Source organism: Heteronotia binoei, chromosome 8 (assembly GCF_032191835.1).
Source record: "Heteronotia binoei isolate CCM8104 ecotype False Entrance Well chromosome 8, APGP_CSIRO_Hbin_v1, whole genome shotgun sequence".
NCBI lineage: Eukaryota > Metazoa > Chordata > Lepidosauria > Squamata > Gekkonidae > Heteronotia > Heteronotia binoei.
Genome location: NC_083230.1, coordinates 93,792,358 through 93,818,672, shown reverse-complemented (window position 1 = coordinate 93,818,672; position 26,315 = coordinate 93,792,358). Strand labels below are relative to the sequence as shown.

General features: G+C 44.5%; 1 protein-coding gene across 4 annotated transcripts in view; it reads left to right on the top strand.

The window, feature by feature from the left end:
- Window positions 1–1,355: 1,355 nt before the first annotated feature.
- Window positions 1,356–26,315, top strand: part of SPIC (Spi-C transcription factor) — a 29,073-nt gene continuing 4,113 nt past the window's right edge. The window contains exons 1-6 of one of the 4 annotated variants that reach the window (XM_060245640.1): window positions 1,416–1,482; window positions 4,941–5,013; window positions 8,423–8,489; window positions 13,438–13,465; window positions 13,938–14,031; window positions 18,372–18,478. In XM_060245640.1, the coding sequence (XP_060101623.1) occupies window positions 13,463–13,465; window positions 13,938–14,031; window positions 18,372–18,478 (204 nt within the window). In that variant the 5' untranslated portion in view covers window positions 1,416–1,482; window positions 4,941–5,013; window positions 8,423–8,489; window positions 13,438–13,462. Of the gene's footprint in view, window positions 1,483–4,940; window positions 5,014–8,422; window positions 8,490–13,437; window positions 13,466–13,937; window positions 14,032–18,371; window positions 18,479–26,315 lie in introns of all 4 variants that reach the window. The other 3 variants (XM_060245639.1, XM_060245641.1, XM_060245642.1) reach the window with 3 other exon arrangements.

The following is a 26,315-nucleotide window of genomic DNA, read 5'->3' as shown; positions in this document are numbered from 1 at the left end:
TGCTGGGGAACTCCTGTTCATTTGGTTTGAGTGGGTTGGAGGTGATTGTTGCTGATTGACTGGGAGTGGCTGTGTTCCTGGGGCACAGGAACACCCTCTTTGCATTATTAAACTGCACCTTGTTAGAGGTGTGAACCTTTGGCGTGAGCTAAAAGGCTCTTGGCCTGTGGCTTCTGGCCTGAGGGCTCTGTAAGGACCAGCAACCTGGATCCCTATTTTCCTTGTGTTCCCAATAAGGTAAGCAGACCCAATAAGGTAAGTAATGATGTGGGGAAATGCAGTTGTGAGGTCCTAGAGGAAACATTTAGGCTGCTAGGCAGGAAACGTAAGGCCAGGACCTCCAAGGTAGACTTCTCAGAAGTGCTACCTGTTCCACATGCAGGGCTGAAGAGACAGGCACAAATTAGAAGTCTCAATGTGTGGATGAGATGATGGTATAGGAAGGAAGGGTTTAAGTTTGCTAGGCACTGGGATGCTTTCTGCTTTCTGTACAGTTCCCTCAGAGCCCCAGATACCCATGGAACAATTTTCCATTATTCCCTATGGTCTCCATAGGGAATAATGAGTGCCCAGCAGACACTTCCCTCCCCACCACCGCTTTCTGATGACCCTGAAGCGGGAGGAGGGCCTCCAAACTGGGGGATCCCCTGCCCTCACCTGGGGACTGGCAATCCTACTATTGACCCTATAAACCACTGCACACTGTACATCTCTTGAATCATGTTGTTTCTCCATGCAGTGTTGCACAATAGGAGCTTCCCTGACTTGTAACCGTCCTCACCCCCAAGAAGTGCTCAAGCACCCTAACTTTAAGACTCCTCATGGTTGAACCCACATAGAACCTGGGAAATGCACCCCTTGATATGTAAATTATTCTGGTTGTTTCACAATTAGTATATTGCTGTAATTTCCACCTAAAATTGTTGATGGTTATTTCTTTAATTTGTGCACACACCAAGCAATTTTTTCCACACGTGAAATGTTCCATAGGAAGATGAGTTTCCAATACATTCGTATATAACAGGTCTGAATTGAAGTGTGGAAGTGCAGAAATTGTTACTCCAAAAGGATGCTTTCTTTATACATAAATTCAATATTGTCTTCCTAAATGGATTGAATGCTGCTGTGGCTTTGAGCTGTTTTTTTTTTTAATAATAAATTAGCTGTTTTTTATGTATAGGAGTATCTCTTTAATTTATGTTTTAAACTGTACACTTGTATGAAGTTTATTTTGGTGGAGATTGTTGATGCGCTCTACAGTTGAATTCATGATGTCCTGGAGTATAAGACTTTATGAGCATTTGACTGTATTTATGCAGATGAGTGTTATATGCACTATAGCTTTAAGACTGATTAAGGCAGCTACAGCAGGTGCAGACACTATGCTTTATTTAACGACAGAGGTTGGTTTCATTTTTTGAGAACTTAGACTGCCAGTGTTACTGATGGACTAATGTGATAAAAAAAAAGTTTGAGCAATGGGTAAGTGAAATATTAACACTGAGTACTGAACCTTATTCAAGCTGTTGGTGATCTTTCTGCACTAGCATTGTACAATATTATTTTACAGTTTCAATTTTAATGTGGGTGATTTGAAGAAGGGAAAACCTCTTGAAACAGGTCTGTATCAAACCTGGGAGGTGTGTCATCACCCTTTTGTGGGTTCTGTAAGGGAAGATCTTGCCTCACTAACCTGTTACAGTTCTTTGAGGGGGTGAACAGACATGTGGACAAAGAGGACCCAATAGATGTTGTTTACCTTGACTTCCAGAAAGCTTTTGATAAAGTTCCTCATCAAAGGCTCCTTAGTAAACTCGAGAGTCATGGAGTAAAAGGACAAGTCCTCTTGTGGATCAAAAACTGGCTAATTAATAGGAAACAGAGAGTGAGTATAAATGGGCAGTCTTCGTAGTGGAAGACGGTAAGCAGTGGGGTGCCGCAGGGCTCAGTACTGGGTCCCATGCTCTTTAACTTGTTCATAAATGATTTGGAGTTGACAGTAAACAGTGAAGTAAACAGTGAAGTTTGCAGATGACACTAAATTTTTCAGGGTGGTAAGAACCAGAGAGGATTGTGAGGCACTCCAAAGATATCTGTTGTGGCTGGGTGAGTGGGCGTCAATGCGGCAGATGACGTTCAATGTGGCCAAGTGCAAAGTAATGCACACTGGGGCCAAAAATCCCAGCTACGAATACAAGTTGATGGGTTATGAACTGGCAGAGACTGACCAAGAGAGAGATCTTGGGGTGAAGGTAGATAACTTACTGAAAATGTCAAGACAATGTGCGATTGCACTAAAAAAGGCCAACACCATGCTGAGAATTTTTAGGAAGGGAATTGAAAACAAATCAGCTAGTATCATAATGCCCCTGTATAAATAGATGGTGCGGTCTCATTTGGAATAGTGTGTACAATTCTGGTCACCGCACCTCAAAAAGGATATTATAGCATTGGAAAAAGTCCAGAAAAGGGCAACTAGAATGATTAAAGGTTTGGAAAACATTCCCTAAGAAGAAAGGTTAAAACGCTTGGGGCTCTTTAGCTTTGAGAAACGTTGACTGCGGGGTGACATGATAGAGGTTTACAAGATTATGCATGGGATGGAGAAAGTAGAGAAAGAAGTACTTTTCTCCCTTTCTCACAGTACAAGAACTCGTGGGCATTCAATGAAATTGCTGAGCAGTCGGGTTAGAACGCATAAAAGGAAGTACTTCTTCATCCAAAGGGTGATTAACATGTGGAATTCACTGCCACAGGACATGGTGGCAGCTACAAGCATAGCCAGCTTCAAGGGGGGTTTGGATAAAAATATGGAGCAGAGGTCCATCAGTGGCTATTAGCCACAGCATATTAGGGTTGCCAATCCCCAGGTGGGGGCAGGGGATCCCCCAGTTTGGAGGCCCTCCCCCCGCTTCAGGGTCGTCAGAAAGCGGGGGGGAGGGGAGGGAAATGTCTGCTGGGAACTCTATTGTTCCCTATGGAGATTTATTCCCATAGAAAATAATGGAGAATTGATCCGCGGGTATCTGGGGTTATGGGGGGGCTGCTTTTTGGGGTAGAGGCACCAAATTTTCAGTATAGCATCTCTCCCCAAAATACTCCCCCAAGTTTCAAAAAGATTGGACCAGGGGGTCCAATTCTATGAGTCCCAAAAGAAGGTGCCCCTATCCATTATTTCCTATGGAAGGAAGGAATTGAAAAGGTGTGCTGTCCCTTTAGAAGAAGATATTGGATTTATATCCCGCCCTCCACTCCGAAGAGTCTCAGAGCGGCTCACAATCTCCTTTACCTTCCTCCCCCACAACAAACACCCTGTGAGGTGGGTGGGGCTGGAGACGGCTCTCACAGCAGCTGCCCTTTCAAGGACAGCCTCTGCCAGAGCTATGGCTGACCCAAGGCCATTCCAGCAGGTGCAAGTGGAGGAGTGGGGAATCAAACCCGGTTCTCCCAGATAAGAGTCTGCACACTTAACCGCTACACCAAACTGGCTCTCTCTTTAAATGTGATGGCCAGAACTCCGTTTGGAGTTCAATTATGCTTGTCACAGCCTTGATCTTGGCTTCACCCCTAATGTCTCCTGGCTCCACCCCCAAAGTCTCCTGGCTCCACCCCCAAAGTCCCCAGATATTTCTTGAATTGGACTTGGCAACCCTACAGCATATTATTGGAACTGTCTGGGGGCAGTGATGCTCTGTATTCTTGGTGCTTGAGGGGGTGTGGAAGGGCTTCTAGCCCCACTTGTGAACCTCCTTTTTTTTTTGGCCACTGTGTGACACAGAGTGTTGGACTGGATGGGCCATTGGCCTGATCCAACATGGCTTCTCTTATATTCTTAATTAACTCATCACAACCTGGGATGAGATAATTCCATGTTTTCCCACTGCTGTACACAGGCTGAAAGAAAGCATCTGCTTAACTTTGGCTGTCTCATGCCCGGTGTTCTTCACACTAGACAGTCTAATGACTTAGCAAGAAGACAAACAGATGGGAAGTCTACTGCAAAGTCAGCTTTGTTTCCAGGGCTTATGCTGAGTCATCATGCCTCAAGATTTCAAGAGACTTTCAGTTTTGTTTTTTCATTGTTGTATGTGCATATGAGGTGGGGGGCAAGGCTTTGGCAATGTGCAAGATGCACCTGATCACTGCTAAACTGACAAACCCCACTGTTGATAACCCTATAAGTTTTTTTAAGGAGTTAATTCCTAATCCAGGGGTCTCCAACATGGTGCCAATGGGCACCATTGGTGCTCACAGAAACCTTTTTCTGTGCTCACCAAGTGTTTTAGAAAGTGGGTGGGGCTGGGTGGGCTTTTGATTGGTCTCAGAGATATCACTGGCTGTGATAAGACACCCTCGCCCTTGCAGCTGGCATTGAGGCCTCCTGCAGCTCCTTCCAGTCTGGGGTGGAGGCTTCTAAGAAAAGCCTTTCTGAGGAAGGGGGGCTCTTGGAAGCTCACCCCCCTATCCCACACACTGGCAAGCTTGTTGGTCTCTTCAGGTGCTCTTGGACTTGAATCTAGCACTCTGGAGACTAGGTCTTTGGAAACTAGGGTCGTTATTAGAGGTTGAGAGACTGAGGATGGCACACCAAGGCTGAGGTCCCAGTTTGGGGCGGGGGGGGGGGGCGTGTTGCATAGCCAGAGATGAGCAGAGGTGGCTTGCCATTGCCTTCCTATGCATCACAACCCTGGTGTTATTCCTCGGAGCTCTCCCCTCCAAACACTCTCTGGGGCCGACCTCACCTAGGTTCCAAGATCTGGGTCTTTTTTAGGGGAAGACCTTCAATTACGGAGAACCCAGGGCAGTCCTATGAGTGGGCAAGGAGGGGGGAAGCCATTGTTGGAATTCTGTACCTGTCCTGCATGTCTTTGCAATTATCCAAGTTCCAGTCATTATAGGGTTAAAATGTTTACCTGTTCTCTATTGTCTGTCTGACCTAGGAAGAGGAACTTGGCTGTCTGCCAATGAAGAAAGAGCCAGCTAAAGGACTGTTTGTTTACGCCAGTTAGTCAGGTGACTTCGTTTATCTAAGTAGAGAGGGGTCAAGAAGGAGGAGGAGAATCTCCATTAGTAATGTGTCTTTCTTAGTGATAAGATGCAGCTGATAGTGTTTCTTATTTTCTTCCCAGTTCCCCATCCCGAAAAAAAATAAATGTATGCTTTGTTTTATACCAAAGAGCTCTCAATCTCATTTTGATCCAGCGATCCATTAAGCTGTTTGGAATATAGAAATTGATTTTCCAAACAAATATTTCTAACAGGCGTGCGGGGGTGGGCTAGGGGAAAAGGGGAGGCCAAGGGAAGGCTTGGTGCTGACTACTGGCCTCCCTGAGCTGGGCAGGTAGCTTATGTTGTGTTCTCAGCCAATGGGATGGGCAGCTTCTGTTGACAGAGTTGGGGGAGCCACAGCTGAATGGTTGAGCACCAGCTTTGTTGTATGCAGAAGGCCCCAGGTTCAGTCCCTGGTGGCTCCTGCAGACCAAGACAGCTGCCCTCTGGAACTGTGTGAACCCACCAAGATTCTTCTTAGAGGGGACAGCCCATCTCCCTCTGCTCCTGATGGGCATCTCAGCCCTGTTATCTAGGGACAGGCTTGGTCACCCGCTGAGGATGGCTTGCAAGGTCAAGTGAAGAAAGCAGCTGTAGGAAGTAAATGAAAAGTGGCCCACACTGGAGTAAACTTCTCTGCAGCTTACACAGAAGTGGCCTGTCAGGATATCAAATAGAAGACATCAGTGTCCCTTTCTAACTAAATCACTTACCCTGGATAAGGGGTTCAGTACTGGACTGTGGAAGGAATTCAGTCGGTGCATTCACACTACAGTAAATAATGTGTTTTACATCTGGATTTTTATTGTGTAAGAATAGGAAAAATCTAGATGTAGAACGCATTATTTAGTGTAGTGTGAATGCATGAAGTGAGTGCTAATGGTCCACAGGTTAGGGGGTGCAATACTTGCCTTGCCCTGGGCACTAGCTGTTAGCCAAAATGCCCTCCAAACGAGGTTGGGGAATTAGTTAGGTGGGCACCTGGCTCACTAGGGATCTTTTCACCTATGTATACAAGATTAACCACCCAGAGAGTGATGCTTAAATAATGGAGCTCTAATTTAGTAAAACCAATTATAATTTATTAAGAAAAATATAGTCTTCCATACAAGATAAAAATACACATCCAATCATGCATACAGTCCTAGAAATATAGATCGATCAATAGGGGAACATAAAAGGGTAGACACACAGGGTAATATTACCTATCGTAGTCTTCAAGGAAGGCTCCAATGACGACAAAAGAGGACAGGGGAAATGGACCCAAAACTGTGGCCAGAATTGGGGATGGATCTAGACAGCGGAACTGGGATACTGCTAGAAGCACACATGAGTGGAGTTGGGTCAGAGGTTAAATAGGCTCCCTTAGACCCTTAGGGGATGGGAGGTACAAGGGAGGAGAGAGGGGAGGCTCTGCAATGACCAGGAGGGCTGGACTATTGCAGAGCCAATAGAAAGTTCCTTGGGGACACCTAATTGGGTACCTGTCTTGACCAATGAGCTTGCCTGGATCCTGGGTACCTGAAAGAATCTTCCTGATTAGAACAGGCCATGGGGTGGCTCCGAAGTGACAGTTGGGAAAATGAATAGAGATGACTACTGGGTGGGGAATAATTAAGATTAAATGGGCTTATCTGAAAAGGTGACAATAGAGAATCAAATACTGGCCTAGGTATCACCCGGGTTAGATAATAGGCTTGGCTCTGACAGGAGATAGTCTTCCTCTTCCTTATCTTCTTCCTGGCACCAGTCTTTGTCCTGGGTTTCGTTAGACAAAGGCTTGAGTGGTCTGGCAGGATCCATGCCTGGATAAGCTTGATTGCCTTATGCAAAAGCTGAAGCAGCTGTTGGATATGGAGTCAGGAAAGCAAGATGGATTCTGATGGTGTTAGCCTTTGGTTCATGGAAACAGGCTGGAAACTGCTTGCCTGTACAGTTCATGGTGGTGTGGCTTCTTTTACTGCAGTGGCCAAGACTGGGTACACAAGGAGCAGAGTTCTGGCTAACACCCATCAGAGATGTAGAATGCAGCTGCAAAGCTGAGGCTTATAGTATCCACATAAGCCTTAGAAACTGTAAGCAAAGTCCACTTTTTAGAGCAGATGTGTGAGAGTCCAAACTCCAGACACCCTGGCAACCATACTGGTGATCACGATGTCCATATGTATGAAAAGTAGGGGGCTTTCCTTACATAGCAACCCACACTATGCCACTGCAGTCCTCAGTTTGCAAGACAGGAGAAGCAAGGCAGTTAATGATAGAAAGTTTTGGAGGACATTGGTTTATAGGCTCACTATAAGTCAGAGGCAACTTGACTTCACTTCACACACACACAGGCTGCAATCACGCACATTAATTAATGCATTTTGAATCCATTTTCAATGCACTTTCCAACAGGATTTTGCCAGTTCACACAGTAAAATCCAGTTGTAAAGTGCACTGAAAGTGGATTGAAAGTGCATTATTTAGTATGTGTGATCGCAGCCACAGTGTTTTTCCAGGCATGGAGTCATGTGTAGGGTTGCTAGGTCTGACTCAAGAAATATCTGGGGACTTTGGGGATAGAGCCAGAAGCAAAGGAGTGACAAGCACAATTGAACTCCAAAGGGAGTTCTGGCCATCATATTGAAAGGGACCACACATGTCTTAAATGCCTTCCCTCCATTTGGAAATAATGAAGGATGGGGCACCTTCTTTTGGGGCTCATAGGATTGGACCCCAGTCCAATATTTTTGAAACTTGGAGTTTTTTTAGGGCACCAGATGCTATGTTGAAAATTTGATGCCTCTGCCTCAAAAAACAACCCCCTATAGCTCCAGATACCCATGGATTGATTCTCCATTATAACCTGTGGGAACTGGTTTTCATAGGGTCTAATGGAGTACCCAGCAGACAAACCCCCCCCACACACACACTTTCTGATAACCCTGAAGTGGGGGGAGGGCCTCCAAACCAGGGGATCCCCTGCCCTCAGTTGGGAATTGGTAACCCTATCATGTGGTAGGAAAATTTAATATTTAGGTTTCAGAGTTTTGCAAAAAGCACAAAAATGAAACAATGGGCAACCTGAGTTCTTCCTATTGTTATCACCTAAATTCTTTTATCACAAAGTAATATCTACAGCATCCCTTTGCCTCAAACATGAGCACTAACTGATTGCTGTCTGTATGTTCCCTTTAGCATGAAGGCATTTCCTTCCTCCTTTGGTTGCTTTGGTTTTTCTTTGTCCATAAAAAGGCGGCAAATGGCATTTTTTAAACGCTAAGACTGCAATGTGCCACAATTTTTATTTGAAAGAGAAATCCCCAAATGATGAACTTCCCTAAAAATGAGCTATTTAACAATGCCGTTCTGCTGTCTGCTCTTACTATAGGATTCATATTCTCTTATGTTATCCATGAGGCAGCCTCATTGCATTTCAAGTGGGTTTCCTTTCTTAGGTAAGTGTTTCCATAATTATTGCTTAGAGGGTTAGCCTTTTTAAATCCTCTTTGCTGTCAATCAGTGCTGCAAATGCAATAGTATTAAATAACATAGGGTTGTATTAAATTGTTCAGAAGTCCAGAAGTTTGACAAAAAAAAATTTAGGTGTTAATGAGGGTTTTGGAGGGTTTTTTAAAAGCTTGATTTTTTTTTTTTAAGTATCCTATGGGCAATCAAGGGATCTTTTACATATGATATTCATTTGCTACAATGTCTATGATACTGTTATCCTTTTCAGACACTGTGGTGGTGGAAAATGCCGTCACGTCACAGATAACATAGCAACTCCCTAGGGTTTTCAAGGCAAGAGATATTCAGTTTCCCATTGCCTGCCTTCCCATCATGACCCAGGTATTCCTTGGGGGCCTCCCATCCAAGTACTAGCCAGGCCTGATCCTGTTTAGCTTCCAAGATCTGATGAGATTCAGCTAGTTTGATATTACATCCACATATACCAGGAGCCCTGCATCCACGTGTACTGGCATGGATAAACAATAATACCTTCACACATTCAGTGTGCACATATGCTCTATTCAGTGCAATTCAGATAAATATTCATCAAGTACAGATATAAGATATTTGCAGCCACTCAAAGCTGAAACACAGGATACTCTTTTCTCCCCCCCCCCCAAAAAAAGTCTTATTTCAAACTACTACTCAATGTTCCAGCAGATCGTATTCCCAGGATTCCTTACTCTCTCAGTTGGAATTATGTAGGTGAACACTGGAAGGCTCCATGCAAAGTTGCAGACCAACAAACTGATTCTATAGAGCAGGGGTCCCCAACCCCTGGTCCGTGGCCTGTTAGCAATCAGGCCATGGAGTGAGGCAGAGACCTTCACCTACTCCTTGGGTGTGGGGGGGCAGGGATGGGGTGTGAGCATAGGGGCAGCCTGGGGCAGCAAAAAACCCAGCATCCCCACTGCCACCGGTCCATGGAAAAATTGTCTTCCACAAAACTGGTCCTTGGTGCCGAAAAGGTTAGGGGCCACTGCTGTAGAGGCATTCGCCTGCTGGAACATTGAGCAGTAGTTTACCGGTGATTATTCTTGTAGTTTTTTCTATACACACCAGCATCTGTTGTATATTATTACTACATGTACTGGCATGACAATGCATACTACTCATGATCCTCCCAATATACATGGCCACCACATTGTCCAAATAGGGGCAATACGCATAATTTTCATATGTATAAAGTTTTGGTATACGCGAACCAGAACCCTGGGAGATCCAGGGGTCAGTTTGCATGTACCAAAGCTGTTTGCTCATGCAAAATATGCATGCTGTCACTGAGCATATTGGGAAGATCTATTGCCATCCTCCCATGATGACTGGGCATAATGTCTGAAAAAGGCTACCGTGTTGATTTAGCACATCCTTAAAATAATGTGGGACCCTCTTAGGACATCTGCTCCTGACCCAAATTTTCTCCTCCAGAATTATGTAAACTCCAAAGGCTTGCAAACGTAATTCTCCACTTTTCCTCTAGTTTTTCTTCCTGCTCACATTAACTTTAAACTGCTTCCAACGTTCTGTGCCAGTTCATGAACACACAGTCCATCAGACTGTTGGGAGTGTTGTTTTGTTTTGTTTTCCTTGTACTGTCTTGTTAACTTTTCTAATCTGCCTTGAATTTCGGTGAGCCTCTGAGTATAATTGAAGTAAGTAGGTAACATTTATCCAGATGTCAAAAGAATGTTGAGTTTCTTGCACAGATTCATTGCTATTTTCCTATTACCAAGGAGAAAGTCTGTCCTTTATACATGTGAGCAGCATTCACATTTTTTTCAGATCATTTTAAAAAAAGACAAATGACATTTTTTTTTAAAAAAAATCTCAATTTGATAGTGGGAATAGTGATTGAAAACGCTTGCATTGGGCATCTTCCTCTTTGCTCTGCCTAATGAGCACTGCCAATCTCTCTCTCTCTTTCCCTCCCCCTCCCTCCCTTCCCCCTCTGGTCTGCCCTTTCTGACTCTCTCTCTCTAGCCAGAGAAAGCTGAGATCACGTCCCCCTCTTCAATATCAAAGCCAATGGTGCAAATAAGTTATCTTTTGTGCTTCAATTACTGTGTGTTACACAAGAGTAAATGGGATTACTCTTATGTAAAGAAGGTAAGAGAATGAGGCTGCTGAAATGCTCAAACACTGTAATATGTGCAAAATCCCTGCAAAATCCCAGGGCCGGATTAACAAATAGGCAGTGTAGGCACCAGCCTATAGGCCCCCATGCCTTTAGGGGTCCCAGGCCAGCTTCCTCCCCCCCCCACACCTTTCCCTTGCTTGCAGCCCTCTCAGCCTGTAAGCGCAGCCAGCAACTGAGCTGCTCTTTGTGATGGGAGCCTCAAGATTTCAACTGCCTAGGGGCCTCCACAGGGTTTAATCCGGAACTGCAAAAAACCCTTACCCAGAACAGATGGAACTCCTGAGTTGAAGTCTGAACAGTCATCAGAACCAGCACAACATATGTGAAAATGCAAAACATGGCTGCAATCTGAAAAATGCCCTAGTCTTCTTTGAGTTCAGCTCACTTAGTGGGTATAATTTTGTTTAGGATATTTATTTATTTAAAAGATTTTTTAAATCTTGCCTTCCCACACTGTTCACCTCTCAAAGCAGAGAACAGGGAGCTAGCTCACACTAACTCAGCTTAGAGGGAACACCACCTGTGAGCAGGGGCGGTGCTGGGGTTTTTGCACCCCCATGCCTGCACCCCCCATGGGGGTCAGAGTGAGGCCACGTCGCCTCTTTCATCCACCTGGGTGCCGGGTGGGCAAAAGGGGTGGCACAGCCTTACTCCTGAGAACAGCTCTGACAGAACTTGTGACTGACCCAAGGTCATGCCAGCAGCTGCATGTGAAGGAGTGGGGAATCAAACCTAGTTTTCCCAGATTGGGGTCTGCACTCTTAACCACTACACCAAACTGGCTCAATACATACAGACAGACATGCATACGTATATACACATGGACAGACGCACACATACATAAGGCCTTCTTCACCTGCTGATGAAAGACCATGGAGAGGGTAACAGATGAATATCTGGGAGGAGTGAATTCCACAGTTTTGGTATCCTTAAGACTTGCGGGTCCTAAGCCATATAGAATGGTACAGTGAATCAATCATTGCTTTATTGCTTTCCTGCAATGGTTTGGCTGTAGTTTTATGATGGTTGCTTGGTTTAGATTTTTTGGGTTTTTCAGATATTAGCATACCACAGTTTTGGTCCAGAGCAGGTGCCCTTCTTGTACAACTTCCAGTACATTGTAATTTCACATTTGACTGCTCACAAAGATCCAACCTGTGTCCCCTGTAGGGCTGCCGACTCTGGGTTTGGAAACACCTGGAGATTTTTGAGGTGAAGCCTGGGGAGGGGAGGGGCTTGGGGAGGGGAGGTTCCTCCGCAGGGTGTAAGGCAACACAGTCTACCCTCCAATGCAGCCATTTTCTCCAGGGGAACTGATCTTGGTCATCTGGAGATCAATTGTAATAGCAGGAGATCTCCAGGTGCCACCTGGTGATTGGCAGCCCTTGTTCCCTCTTTTCTACGTGTTCACCCTGCTTTACTATGCTGCAGCTGCACTCCCAACAACATCTTCCTGGTAGTAAGTCCCCCTGAATTACATAGGACTTACTTCTGAGTAGATTTCCTTTTTATTGCTTAGGGTTGCCAGTCCACAGGCCCTGACAGAGGTTCCCCTGGTTTAGTGGGCTTCTGCCCGCCACCAGCCACCTGGCCAGCAGAAGAAATGTCCCTGACCTGGAAGTGACATCATCACACTGGAGATGTTGCACAATGACACTCTGGTTTGAGAGCAAAACTCTTTCATTTGAAGCTGGTTTTACCATAGAGTTTTGCTCAAAAATCAGAGTCTCCAGAGTGATGACATCATTGCATCAGGGATATCCCGGAATGCCCTCCAAATCCCCCTGCCAGCACAATCCTAGTATTGCTCCCTAAATCTTGTGTCAGATTGACTGTAAATCAAACTATGGTTAATGTCAATAAATATCCTACTTGGAAATGTGTGTGTGCGTGTGTAGTAGGATGCATGCTGTTACATTCAGCACTCAGAAAGCTAAATATCTGAAGTTGTCACAATGTTATCTCTGGGTAGTTCTTCCATTAAGGTAATAACTATTTAATTATAATTGCAAGAGTTCTCTGAAAATCTTTTGATGTATTATTATGGATCTAATGCAGCAGCACACAGATTAAATGAAAGCTACATGCTGTGCATCAGTGCAACAATAAGTATAATTTACATGAATCGTTTAATGAATAATGGAAATCAAGACTCGGGAAGGTCGTGTAATAGGTAATTTACTTTGAATTTTCAAAAGTATAAACACACTTCACCCTGGAATTCTTATTCTACTGTGGTGCAGTAATTAAAGCATCAGACTAGGAGCTGGAAGACCTGGGTTCAAATCCACTCTGCCATGAAAGTTTGCTGGGTGACCTTGAGCCAGTCACCAACTCGACTTAACCTACTTCACAGGGTTGTTATTGTGAGAATAAAATTGGGAAGTGGAGTATGGTATAAGTCCATTGGAAACAAAAGTGGGTATGAAAGAAGTAAATACCTTTGGTCACACTTGTCCCTTCTTACCCTAATATCTCATTCTCCATGCTCTATATTCTCCATTGCCTTTTTTCCAGATTGTAAGCTCCTTGAAGTCAGAGCCCTATCCCCCCACCACCCCAGAAAACTCTAGATAGTCCTATGCATTGACTGTGTTGTAAAAATAATGTATCCGTAAGCTGAAATTTTGACTGGTAAGGCCAATATTAGAGGATTGTACGTGAAAGCCTTCAATTTTACAGGACAATGTTGTTGTGTGGTAATAAACCCAGTTTTGGATGAATGATCTAAATGAAGCTGTTTTGGTTTCATACAGGCTTGAAGATTGGTTATTTTAAAAAATGGTAAGTCTACAAGCTATAGTGTTCACTACCAGTTTTTGTGAGGTAATCCTTTATAAAGTTCCTTTGCCTGTAAGTTAATGCCAAGTTGTGGTTGTCTTGGTGGGGGGAGGGGGTCAGCAGGGGTGCAATGAGCAGCCCCTCCTGGCAGCACCTATTCCTCCCTGATACATTCAGGAGCAGAGCAGATAACACAGAGGTGTGGGGTGGTAGTGGAGGAGATGCTTTGGCTACAGTTATTTCCATCAACAGCAGCCATGCCCTGTGGCAAACAACTTCTGGATCTTACGATGGTTTCAAAAGGCATAAAGCATAGTAAAGGCAAAATCCCATTAGGACCCCCACCCTCTCTTATATTAATTATTTCAATTATGTTCACCGAATGAATATATTTTGTATTCTGGAAATACAAATATTCCATTATTGAAGCAGAAATTTATTAATTGCAACCTCAAAAATATGCCTATCCTCACAGAGCTTTATGGATCAAGATGTGTTTGGACAAGCCCTTGAAGATGCCTTGGAAGTGTTACAACAGGAGTCCAGCAGTGATTTTGGTTATGAACCAGGTAAAAAAAAAAAATCTACATTCGTGTTGATTATTGCACATTCATCTGCATTTTCTGGTTGTTAGCAAATTTTCATGAAGACAGGGTATTGATCATTTTCAAAGTCAGTGCATTTGGCATAAAAAGCCTGCTATATATCACACAAAGAACAAAGCCATAATGGCTGAGAGAGTTATGAGAGAATCTGTGACTGACCTGAGGCCACCCAGCTGACTTCATGTGGAGGACAGCACAATCGAACCCAGTTCTCCAGATTAGTGTCCATCGTTCTTAACCACTACACCAAGCTAGCTCTCTTTGTATACATTAGAACCAGGAAGGAAATCAGCTGGAGAAAGGAAGCAGTTTTATGTGGCATTCTTGTGCTTCATCCAACAGAGTCCTTGTTTTGGGTGCTCTTGTGCTCAGACCCAGCTCTCTATAAAAAGGCAAATGTAGGGTGTTTGTGACTCTCTATCACCACATTGACAGTTTGTGACTCTCTATTACCACATTGGAAACTCACCTTTTACATTACCTAACGTTCTCACAACTGTTTTGCATTGCTGCTGCCCGAAGCATCTACATTTGTTTAGGTGAGATGAGATGAGTTCCGACACTGTTGCTGTAACATTTTTCTCAAAACTAGTTTTGATCCGGTCATTTCTCTACAAGCGTTTCAAACTTGAATTGTAGAAGTTTTCATGCCTTTTAAAAGACTCCTCCAAAAGCCACAAGGTGAAGTAATTTGCATGAGAACTGACAGCACTTGAAATTTTTACATATCATTGCTTAGCTCATCTTGTAATTTAAATGTGTATTGTTTTTGCAGTGTTGGCACTGGTATTCTGTCTGCCCTCTGATCACACCCCCCCCCCCAAATTGAAACACTTTCAGCAGGAAATATAGAAGTTTGGCTTTGCAAAATGAGTGCAGCAAATTCATAAATGTAAAAGGAAAATAATTAAAGCGGAATGGTGGCAGGCGATTTGAAGACTCTAAAACTCTGGATCAAACTGAATGTAAAAACACCCGTAGTCCCGTGCGAACACCAGTTGTTTCCGACTCTAGAATGCCGCATCACAACATTTTTACGGCAGACTATTAATGGGGTGTTTTGCCATTGCCTTCCCCAGTCATCTATACTTCCCCTCGCAGCAAGCTGGGTACTCATGTTACCAAGCTCAGAAGGATGGAAGGCTGAGTCAACCTTGAGTCGGCTATCTGAACCCAGCTTCTGCTGGGATCAAACTCAGGTCGTTAGCAGAGCTTAGGACTGCAGTACTGCAGCTTTACCACTCTGTGCCATGGGGTTCTCTATATTTTAGTGTAAATTAGTTTTAATACAGGAAGGCATCAGATCTCAGAAGCTAAGCAGGTGAATACGTGAGCGGGAGACCACCCAGGAAGACTCTAATGAGGGAAGGAATGGGTGAACCACCTCTACTTCTCATTTGCTCTGAAATCTCCTTGCTGGGGGTTGCCGTAAGTTAGCTGTGACTTGACAGCACTTATGTACATAGTTTTAACCTACTGGAGAAATATAGGCACAAACTAGTTTGGTGTAATGGTGAAGTGTAGAGACTCTTATCTGGGAGAACCAGGTTTGATTCCCCACTCCTCCACTTGCAGCTGGCTGGAATGGCCTTGGGTCAGCCATAGCACTCACAGTTGTCCTTGAAAGAGCAGCTTCTGTTAAAGCTCTCTCAGCCCCACCTACCTCACAGGGTGTCTGTTGTGGGGGAAGAAAATAAAGGAGATTGTGAGCTGTTCTGAGACTCTGATTCAGAGAGAAGGGCAGGCATAAATCTTTGGTCTTCTTCAAACAAGGCCAGTTCCAGGTTCTAGGGGTCCCTGGGCAGACAGTGGCCAGGGAGCCCCATCTGCCTACCACCTAGGCCCCCTCATGTCTTTCTTTCCATCCCCATATCCGCAAACCCCTACCTGTCAGTGCATCCATCTCTCACTTGAAAGCCCTCCCACTGCCACACTCAGTTGCCTGCACCCCCTTTCCCTTACAGCACCAGCCAGTACAGGCAGCTGGAAGTGCTGTTGCCCTGGCTACCAGAAGTGCCACCACTGTGCGCCACTCACATCCCCCTTCCAAAAGATGCTGGAAAGCTGGGGGTACGGGTGATAGAGCACTTCAACAGATGAGGAAGGACATGGAGAAAGGTGGCAGCATGCGGGGGGGTGGGGTCAGCATCAGTCAGCCCCACCAGAATCCCTGGGCCCTGGCAGCCGCCCCACCTCAGGTTAGGCTGATACTTGGCCTGGTCACTGAAAAGTCTCATGTTATAGTTTTCAGTCACAAATGACTCCTTTGTTTCCGTTCATTTATGAGTTCTAGCGCATGGATATTCTCTGAACCTTTGTTATGTGTAAATAGGTACAGGTGGTACTGTGCAATGTGGCAGCTGCAGCTGTTTCAACCATATCTTTTTTTTGGGGGGGGGGCGAGTTCCCAGAACTGAAACCACTGCAGCTACTTCAGAGGAATGGCTTCCACGCACATGACTGCATGTCAACAAGCTACCATGCCACAAGATTCTCAAGCACAGTGATCCAGCAAGAAACTCTAATATCGAAAGGTTTTAACACACAGCTCATCTTACAAGTCAGACTTGGGCAGGGCTTTTTTTGAGCAGGAATGCACAGGGATGCAGTTCTGGCTGGCTTGGTGTCAGGGGGTGTGGCCTAATATGCAAATGAGATCCTGCTAGGCTTTTTCTACAAAAAACCCCCAGACTTGGGTATTCTTAGATTTATTTATTTATTTTATTATCTGCATTTATACCTCGCCCTCCCCAGTTGGGCTCAGGGCAGCTAACAACAAGTAAAACAGTAAAACAACAATGTTAAATTATTACAATAAAATTATTACAGTAAAGCATTATTAAAAATATGACTATAAATTAAGATATAATTTGTGGTTCCAAAATTGCATTAATAGTGCTAGTCATTAAAATTCTTTGATACTTTAAGTGCTTTGTTTTTCTGTCTGGTTCGGCGGAAAAGTTTTTGCTATGGGATGATGTGTACTAAGCGCCGCTGTCAGATGTTAAAATGCCTCCAGTTAGATATTAAAAGCCTATCTAAACAGGTATGTCTTACAGGCCCTGCGGAATAGTGACAAATCCCGCAGGACCCTGACCTCTTCAGGGAGGGCATTCCAGAGGGTAGGAGCAGTCACTGAGAAAGTCTTACCCTTGTAGAGGACAGGTGAGCACCCTTTGCCCAGGGATCTTTAAAAGATTTTGGGAACTTGATCGTAGTGCTCTCTGGGGCTTGTGTGGGGAAAGGCGGTCCTGGAGGTAGACTGGTCCCAGGCCATAAAGGGCTTTGAAGGTCATGATCAGCACCTTCAACTGGGCTCGGAATGCAATCAGTGCAGTGTCCCCAGCACAGGTTGGATGTGCACCCGTAAAGGCAGCTCCAGTACCAACCTGGCTGCAGCATTCTGCACTAGTTGAAACTTCCGGGTCCAAGTCAAGGGCAGCCCCATGTAGAGGGCGTTGCAGTAGTCTATTCTCAAGGTGACCGTTGCATGAATTACTTTGGCCAAGTCGTTGTGCTCTAGGTATGGAGTCAACTGCCTTATCTGCCTAAGATGGTAAAATGCAGATTTGGCAGTGGCTGCCACCTGGGCCTCCATAGATAATGAAGACTCCAGGAGTACTCCTAAACTCTTGACCTTCAAAGCTTGGCACTAAAGACGCCCCATCAAAGGTCAGCAGAGGGATCTCTCTTCCCAGGCTGCCTCGGCTTAGGCACAGAACTTCTGTCTTTGCTGGGTTCAAGTCCAGGCACTCCACACAAGTGGGTGTCTGTGGGATCATTTCTTCCCAACAGCCACCCTCTGTCCCCAACCCTGGAGGAAAGAGGTAAGCCACTGAAGGGCAGACTCCTGAATCCTGAAGTAGATATGTGCAGATCATTTCCAAAATTCAGTTTTATTTATGCCACTGACCTGAAGGACAGCTCCTGGGAATAAAAACAAAAACAGGAAATTGTTAAAAATTAAACCAGGCCTAATTAAATAGATGTATTTAAATGGTATGAATATGTGTGTTTGATGTGTTGGTATGTTTGTGGAAGAGCACCTCATTTCGTTGCTCTCTTTTTGTTGAGAACAATGACAATAAATTTATCTATCTATCTATCTATCTATCTATCTATCTATCTATCTATCTATCTATCTATCTATCTATCTATCTATCTATCTATCTATCTAGGAAAACTGAATTGGTCTGGAAGAATAAAAGCACACTATTCTTGTCCAAGTTCTTTTGAAAGTATGTCTGTCTTTATCCTGATCCCATGGATATTTTCTTTTATATATTCTTTATCCTTTCAAATAGATTATAGCAACTGCTTGACTTATCATCACCTTCACATCAGAACCAATTCAAGTCACTTGACAGAGTCATTCACAGAGAAACCATTCTATAGTTGGAAGAATACAATAGTAAGTGAACTTCAGTATTAAATTGAGAAAAGCCATTTCTGTGTAGTGTTGTATTGTTCTGACAATCTGTCTTAATTACTAGAAACCATATTGAACTGTTGGAAATAGGGTGGTTATAGTGAAAAACCTCTTGCCTTAAATCCCTGTTCCCTGCCATCGTGGCAGGGGGAAACAGAAGGCAAGTCAGTGTTGGCAATATCCCTCCTGGTACAATGTGGAAGTGATGTAATTGCATCAGAGCAACACTCTAGGATTCATCCAAAACTCTATGGTGTTTTCAGTGAATCTTAGAGCACCACACCAGTATGAAGATGTCACTTCCAATATGATCACAGCAGCATCATTATGCCTATCATGTAGGTCCATACATCCTGCAATCTCTTAACATTGCCAAGATTGGCCTGACAACCCTAGTTCGACAATTGTATGTGTACTGAAGAATGCAGGGGTGTCAAACATATGACCCACTGGCCAGATCTGGCCCCCAGAGGGCTCCAATCAGGAACTGGCTGTTGTCTGCTTCATTCTCCCTTTCCTGCTTCCTTCCGTCACCATTTTGTGTTTCTCCACCGATCAGCCAGCCAGCAAAGCAGCCTCTCCCTGCTCTTTCCCTCTTCCCCCTCCCTTTTCCCACAGGGAGGAGGAGGGAGGAGAAGCCTCAGCCAATGAAGGAGCTTGGCTCTATAGCTCTGCTGTGTTGATTAAGTTTGCCAGGCTCAGTCAATCACAATGCAGAACGACTGAGCTAAGCCTCTCTTTGTTAGTGGCTGAGGCTCCTCCCTCTCTTCATCCCGTGGGGAAGGAAGGAAAGAGCCAGAGCTTCCTTTGCCCAGTCCCCACCATTGGGAGAGATATACACAGTTTCTGCAAGTCATAATGATTATATTTATGACTATTGACTAGGGTTGCCAAATCAAGAAATATCTGGGGACTTTGGCGGGGGGGGGGGGGGGTGTGTGTGGCGGGGAAGACAGGAGACTTTGGGGGTGAAGCCAGGAGACATTGGGGGTGGAGCCAGGAGAAAGGTTGTGACAAGCATAATTGAACTTTAAATGGAGTTCTGGCCATCATATTTAAAGGGACTGCACTCCTTTTAAATGCCTTCCCTCTATTAGAAATAATGAAGGATAGCAGCACCTTCTTTTGGGGATCATAGAATTGGGCCTCTCAGTCCAATATTTTTGAAACTTGGAGGGCCATTTGAGGAGAGGTGTTGGATCCTATGCTGCAAATTTGGTGCCTCTACCTCAAAAAAACAGCTCCCTCGGAGCCCCAGATACCCATGGATCAATTTTCCATTATTCCCTATGCCTATGGGAATCGGTCTCCATAGGGAATAATGAGTGCCCAGCAGACATTTCCCTCCCCAGCCCCCACCCCTGCTTTCTGATGACCCTGAAGCGGGAGGAGGGCCTCCAAACTGGGGGATCCCCTGCCCCCACCCGGGGAATGGCAATCCTACTATTGACCCCTATAAACCACTGCACACTGTACATCTCTTAAATCATGTTTCTCCATGCAGTGTTGCACAGTGGGAGCTTCCCTGACTTGTAACCTCGCCCCCAAGAAGTGCTCAAGCACCCTAACTTTAAGGCTCCTCATGGTTGAACCCACATAGAACGTGGGAAATGCACCCCTTGATATGTAAATTATTCTGGTTGTTTCACAATTAGTATAATGGTGTATTTTCCATCTAAAATTGTTGATGGTTATTTCATAAATTTGCGCACACACCAAGCAATTTTTTCCACACATGAAATGTTCCATAGGAAGATGAGTTTCCAATACATTCGTATATAACAAGTCTGAATGGAAGTGTGGAAGTGCAGAAATTGTTACTCCAAAAAGATGCTTTCTTTATACATAAATTCAATACTGTCTTCCTAAATGGATTGAATGCTGCTGTGGCTTTGAGCTGGTTTTTTTTAATAATAAATTTGCTGTTTTTTGATGTATAGGGGTATCTCTTTAATTGATGTTTTAAACTGTACACATGTATGAAGTTTATTTTAGTGGAGATTGTTGATGCGCTCTACAGTTGAATTCATGATGTCCTGGAGTATAAAACTTTATGAGCATTTGACTGTATTTATGCAGATGAGTGTTATATGCACTATAGCTCTAAGACTGATTAAGGCAGCTAAAGCAGGTGCAGACACTATGCTTTATTTAACGACAGAGGTTGGTTTCATTTTTTGAGAACTTAGACTGCCAGTGTTACTGATGGACTAATGTGATAAAAAAAAGTTTGAGCAATGGGTAAGTGAAATATTAACACTGAGTACTGAACCTTACTCAAGCTGTTGGTGATCTTTCTGCACTAGCATTGTACAATATTATTTTACAGTTTCAATTTTAATGTGGGTGATTTGAAGAAGGGAAAGCCTCTTGAAACAGGTCTGTATCAAACCTGGGAGGTGTGTCATCATCACCCTTTTATGAATCACCACTAGAAATTGACCAGAGTCTTGGGAATTGACAAGTCTTATATATGGACTTCTATTGTTGAAAAGTTGGTTCTAGTTGTACCATTGCCTTGGGATATGTAATATTGTTTTTATATGTGTGTAGATGTGCAAATACACATAACACCTTATTGTTACCCATCAGGAGGCTGGCAACCCTCCTAACTTTAGTCAGTGTTCTCTGCCTTCCTGTTATTTTTATCATGACTCTTTTGAAAGCCTTGTGGCACCTTCACAGAACTTTCCTTGAATGATATTATGATTGTCTGTGAATACACAAGAATTGTCAACAATGTCTGTGAATACGCAAGAATTCCCACAGAAGCGTTACTAGTCCATCTAGACCAGGAGTATTAAATATGCAATGCACCTGGCTTGCACAAGCTTCTTTCTGCAGCATACAAGCACTCAGTTCCTTATCCTGAAAGTAGGACTGCTGGGTGATATTACAGAAAACTTCAATATCATCAGCATACAGAGAAACACCCCTTTTTTTCATGATGATGAACTTTCCATTTGAAAAATTCTCTACCCCTTCAAACAAAGATGAAGGAAGGAGGGAAGGAAGTCACCTCATTTTTCACCCAGTATAATATCTGTATAGGATACTGGGTTATGGACAAGCACAAAGAAGCTAGATCCAGATAAAACGTGGGTAATGATGGTCAGCAAAGCTTGATGTAAATTGCAGTTCCGTATAGATTATGTTCAATTAGGGTTGTCAGGTCACAGCAAGAAGTAGGCAAATCTCCCAGGTTTGTTTATTTGCAGGGAGGGTTAATGGGGGAGGGGCACCAAAATGGCTCCCCCATCTAAAGTAGCGATGCCAAACCCTGCTCATTTAATTACTTAATTAATTATAATGATAATAATAATACTCATCAGAGTTGCCCACACAATGACATCGTGTCTGGGAATACTTGGAAACCATACTGGTAGCTCTGAGAATCACAGGAAACCCTGTGGTAAAACCCTCACCTTCCTTCTGGTTGCCAGGCTTTTCCTTCTTTCTTCCTTCAGACCTCCTGTTACAACTCACCTGCTCCAGAGGACCGACTTCTAACATACCTTCTTTTCACATTTCCTTACAACTTCTGTTATTATCTCAGATAAAATATATACCACAAATTAGGAAAGGCAAAAACAGGTATAAGAAAAGGCCTGCATGGTTAACAAACGAAGTTATGGAAGCTGTAAAAGGTAAGAAGGATTCCTTTAAGTGGTGGAAAGCTAGTCCAAGTGAGATCAATAAAAGAGAACACAGACTGTGGCAAATCAAATGCAAGACTTTGATCATGCAGGCAAAAGGGGACTATGAGGAGCACATTGCAAAAAACATAAAGACCAACAATAAAAATTTCTTCAAATACATTAGAAGCAGGAAACCAGCCAGGGAGACAGTGGAGCCCTTGGATGACCAAGGGGTAAAAGGATTACTGAAGGAGGATAGGGAAATGGATGAGGAGCTGAATGCATTTTTTGCCTCCATCTTCACTGTGGAAGATGAGAAGTGTTTGCCCACTCCAGAACCGCTAATTATGGAAGAGGTGTTGAAAGACCTGAGTCAGACTGAGGTGATGAAAGAGGAGGTCCTACAACTGATAGACGAATTAAAAACTAATAAGTCTAGGGTTGCCAAACCCAACCCCAGAAATATCTGGGGACTTTGGGGGTGGAGCCAGGAGACTTTGGGGGTGGAGCCAGGAGACACTGGGGTGGAGCTAGGGGGAGGGGGGAAACGGCGCCGGGAAGCGTGGCGAGCGGCCCCGCAGCTGCCGCCTCTTCTCAGCTCGCCGTGGCTGCTCCTCTGAGATGGGCTCAGCCTGAGCCCATCTCGGAGGAGCAGCCACAGCAAGCGGAGAAGAGGTGGCAGCGGCGTGGCGGCCTCGCCCGCTCCGCCTCTGGGGTGGAAGCGGAGGGGGGGTGGAGGCGGGCCGGGGGCGTGGCGAGCCGCAAGTCCGGGTCCTAGAAGGGCCCGGATTCGCGGCTCGCCATGCTCCTGGCCTGCCTTGCCCTCCCCTGCGCTGCTCCCACCTCTTGGCTGCTCCTCTGAGATGGGCTCAGCCTGGGCCCATCTCGGAGGAGCAACTGCGGTGGGTGGGGAGGGGGCGGCAGTGGTGCGGCAGCCTCGCCCGCTCCCCGGCGCCGTTTCCCCCCTCTCCCCCCACTTCCATTTTTGGGGGGATGGGGGAAGAGGGTGGAAATCCTGGGGTCCCCCGCCAGGGTGGGAGGGTTGGGAAGCCTAAATAAGTCACCAGGTCCGGATGGCATACAACCAAGAGTTCTGAAAGAATTCAAAGGTGAACTTGTGGCTCTCCTGACAAAAATATGTAATCTTTCATTGAAATCTGCCTCCTTTCCTGAGGACTGGAAGGTAGCAAATGTCACCCCCATCTTTCAAAAGGGTTCCAGAGGAGATCCGGGAAATTACAGGCCATTCAGTCTGACTTCAATACTGGGAAAGTTGGTAGAAACCATTATCAAGGACAGAATGAGTAGGCACATTGATGAAGGAGGAAGACTCAGCATGGGTTCTGTAAGGGAAGATCTTGCCTCACTAACCTGTTACAGTTCTTTGAGGGGGTGAACAAACATGTGGACAAAGGGGACCCAATAGATGTTGTTTACCTTGACTTCATCAAAGTTCCTCATCAAAGGCACCTTAGTAAGCTCGAGAGTCAAGGATTAAAAGGACAAGTCCTCTTGTGCATCAAAAACTGGCTAATTAATAGGAAACAGAGAGTGACTATAAATGGGCAATCTTCGCAGTGGAAGACGGGAAGCAGTGGGGTGCTGCAGGGCTCAGTACTGGGTCCCATGCTCTTTAACTGGTTCATTAATGATTTGGAGTTGGGAGTAAGCAGTGAAGTGGCTAAGCTTGCAGATGACACTAAATTGTTCAGGGTGGTAAAATCCAGAGAGGATTGTGAGGCACTCCAAAGTGATCTGTTGAGGCTGGGTGAGTGGGCGTCAATGTGGCAGATGAGGTTCAATGTGGCCAAGTGCAAAGTAATGTACATTGGGGCAAAAAATCCCAGCTACAAATACAAGTTGATGGGGTGTGAACTGGCAGAGACTGACCAAGAGAGAGATCTTGGGGTCACTGAAAAAGTCAAGACAGTGTGTGATTGCAATAAAAAAGTCAAGCGCCATGCTGGGAATTATTAGGAAGGGAACTGAAAACAAATCAGTCAGTATCATAATGCCCCTGTATAAATAGATGGTGCGGTCTCATTTGGTATACTGTGTACAATTCTGATCACCGCACCTCAAAAAAAATATTATAGCATTGGAAAAAGTCCAGAAAAGAGCAACTAGAATGATTAAAGGTTTGGAACACTCTCCCTATGAAAAAAGGTTAAAACGCTTGGGACTCTTTAGCATGGAGAAATGTCAGCTGCGGGGTGACATGATTATGCATGGGATTATGCATGGGATGGAGAAAGTAGAGAAAGAAGTACTTTTCTCCCTTTCTCACAATACAAGAACTCGTGGGCATTCAATGAAATTGCTGAGCGGTAGGGTTAGAATACATAAAAGGAAGTACTTCTTCACCCAAAGGGTGATTAACATGGGGAATTCACTGCCACAGGAGGTGGTGGCGGCTACAAGCATAACCAGCTTCAAGAGGGGATTGGATAAAAATATGGAGCAGAGGTCCATCAGTGGCTATTAGCCACAAGCATATTATTGGAACTGTCTGGGGCAGTGATGCTCTGTATTCTTGGTGCTTGGGGGAGGGGGAAAAGTGGAAGGGCTTCTAGCCCCACTTGTGAACGTCGTGATGGCATTTGGGGGCTTTTGTTGGCCACTGTATGACTCAGAGTTTTGGACTGGATGGGCCATTGGCCTGATCCAATATGGCTTCTTTTATGCTCTTATGTTCTTAATTTTTGTTTGTTTTGTTTTGTTTGTTTGTTATGTTCTAAGTTTGTTAGGCACTGGGATGCTTTCTGGAACAAGCGGGAGCTGTACAAAAGAGACAGTCTCCACTTGTCTCCGGATGGAACCAGGCTGCTGGCGCTTAAAATCAAAAAGGTGGCAGAGCAGTTTTTAAACTAAATCTTGGGGGAAAGCCGACAGGAGATGGAATGTCTCTGGTTTGGGAGGACTCATCTCAAAGAGATGAAGGGTTGGCTTCTATTTTTCTACCGAGTAACGGATCAGAGTTGTCCACTGTGATGGTGACAAACAGTATGAACTGTCTGCCAGAGTCTCGAGGCGGCAGGACAGAGGTGGTGAGCCTAGCTTGCCTGGGAAATTATAAATGTTTGTATGCAAATGCTAGAAGTGTCCGAATGCTAGAAGTGTCCGAAGTAAAATTGGTGAATTGGAATGTTTAGTGTTGGGAGAAAACATAGACATTGTGGGAATTTCAGAAACTTGGTGGAATGAGGAGAATCAGTGGGACACGGTGATTCCTGGATATAAGTTATATCGGAAGGATATGGAGGGAAGGGTTGGAGGTGGGGTGGCTCTGTATGTCAGAGAGGATGTACGGTCCAGTAAGACTGAGGTCAGAGAATTAGATTCCCTTTTAGAAATGCTTTGGGTTGAAATAGAGGGCCCAAAAGGAAATTTAACTATGGGAGTTTGTTATCGCCCACCAAATCAAAAGAGAGAGGACGATTATAATATGATGGAAGGATTAAAGATAGCGGCTAAACGTAAAAACTGTGTCGTAATAGGTGATTTTAACTACCCGCAGATTGATTGGGTCAATATGTGTTCTGGTCGAGAGAAAGAGATTGAGTTTCTTGATGCTCTCAATGACTGTGCTATGGAGCAGATGGTCTCAGAACCTACCAGAGGTGGGGCGATCCTGGATCTGGTCCTAAGTAATGCCCAAGACTTAGTGAGAGACGTAAAAGTGATTGCGCTGCTTGGGAACAGTGACCATAATGTTATTGATTTCACCGTTTGTATAAATAGGGAGTTGCCCAAAAAGACCACCACAACCACATTTAACTTTAAAAGGGGTAAATTCTCTGAGATGAGGAGGCATGTGAGGAGGAAACTGAAAGGAAAGGTAAATACGGTCAAAACCCTTGGGGAAGCTTGGAGACTATTTAAAACTATAATCCTAGAAGCTCAGATAAAATACATACCACAAGTTAGGAAAGGCACAAACAGGTATAAGAAGAGGCCAGCATGGTTAACAAGCAAAGTAATGGAAGCTGTAAAAGGTAAGAAGGACTCCTTTAAGCGGTGGAAAACCAGTCCAAGTGAGATTAATAAAAGGGAACACAGGCAGTGGCAAATCAAATGCAAGACTGTGATCAGGCAGGCAAAAAGGGACTATGAGGAGCATATTGCAAAAAACATAAAGACCAACAATAAAAATTTCTTCAAATATATTAGAAGTAGGAAAC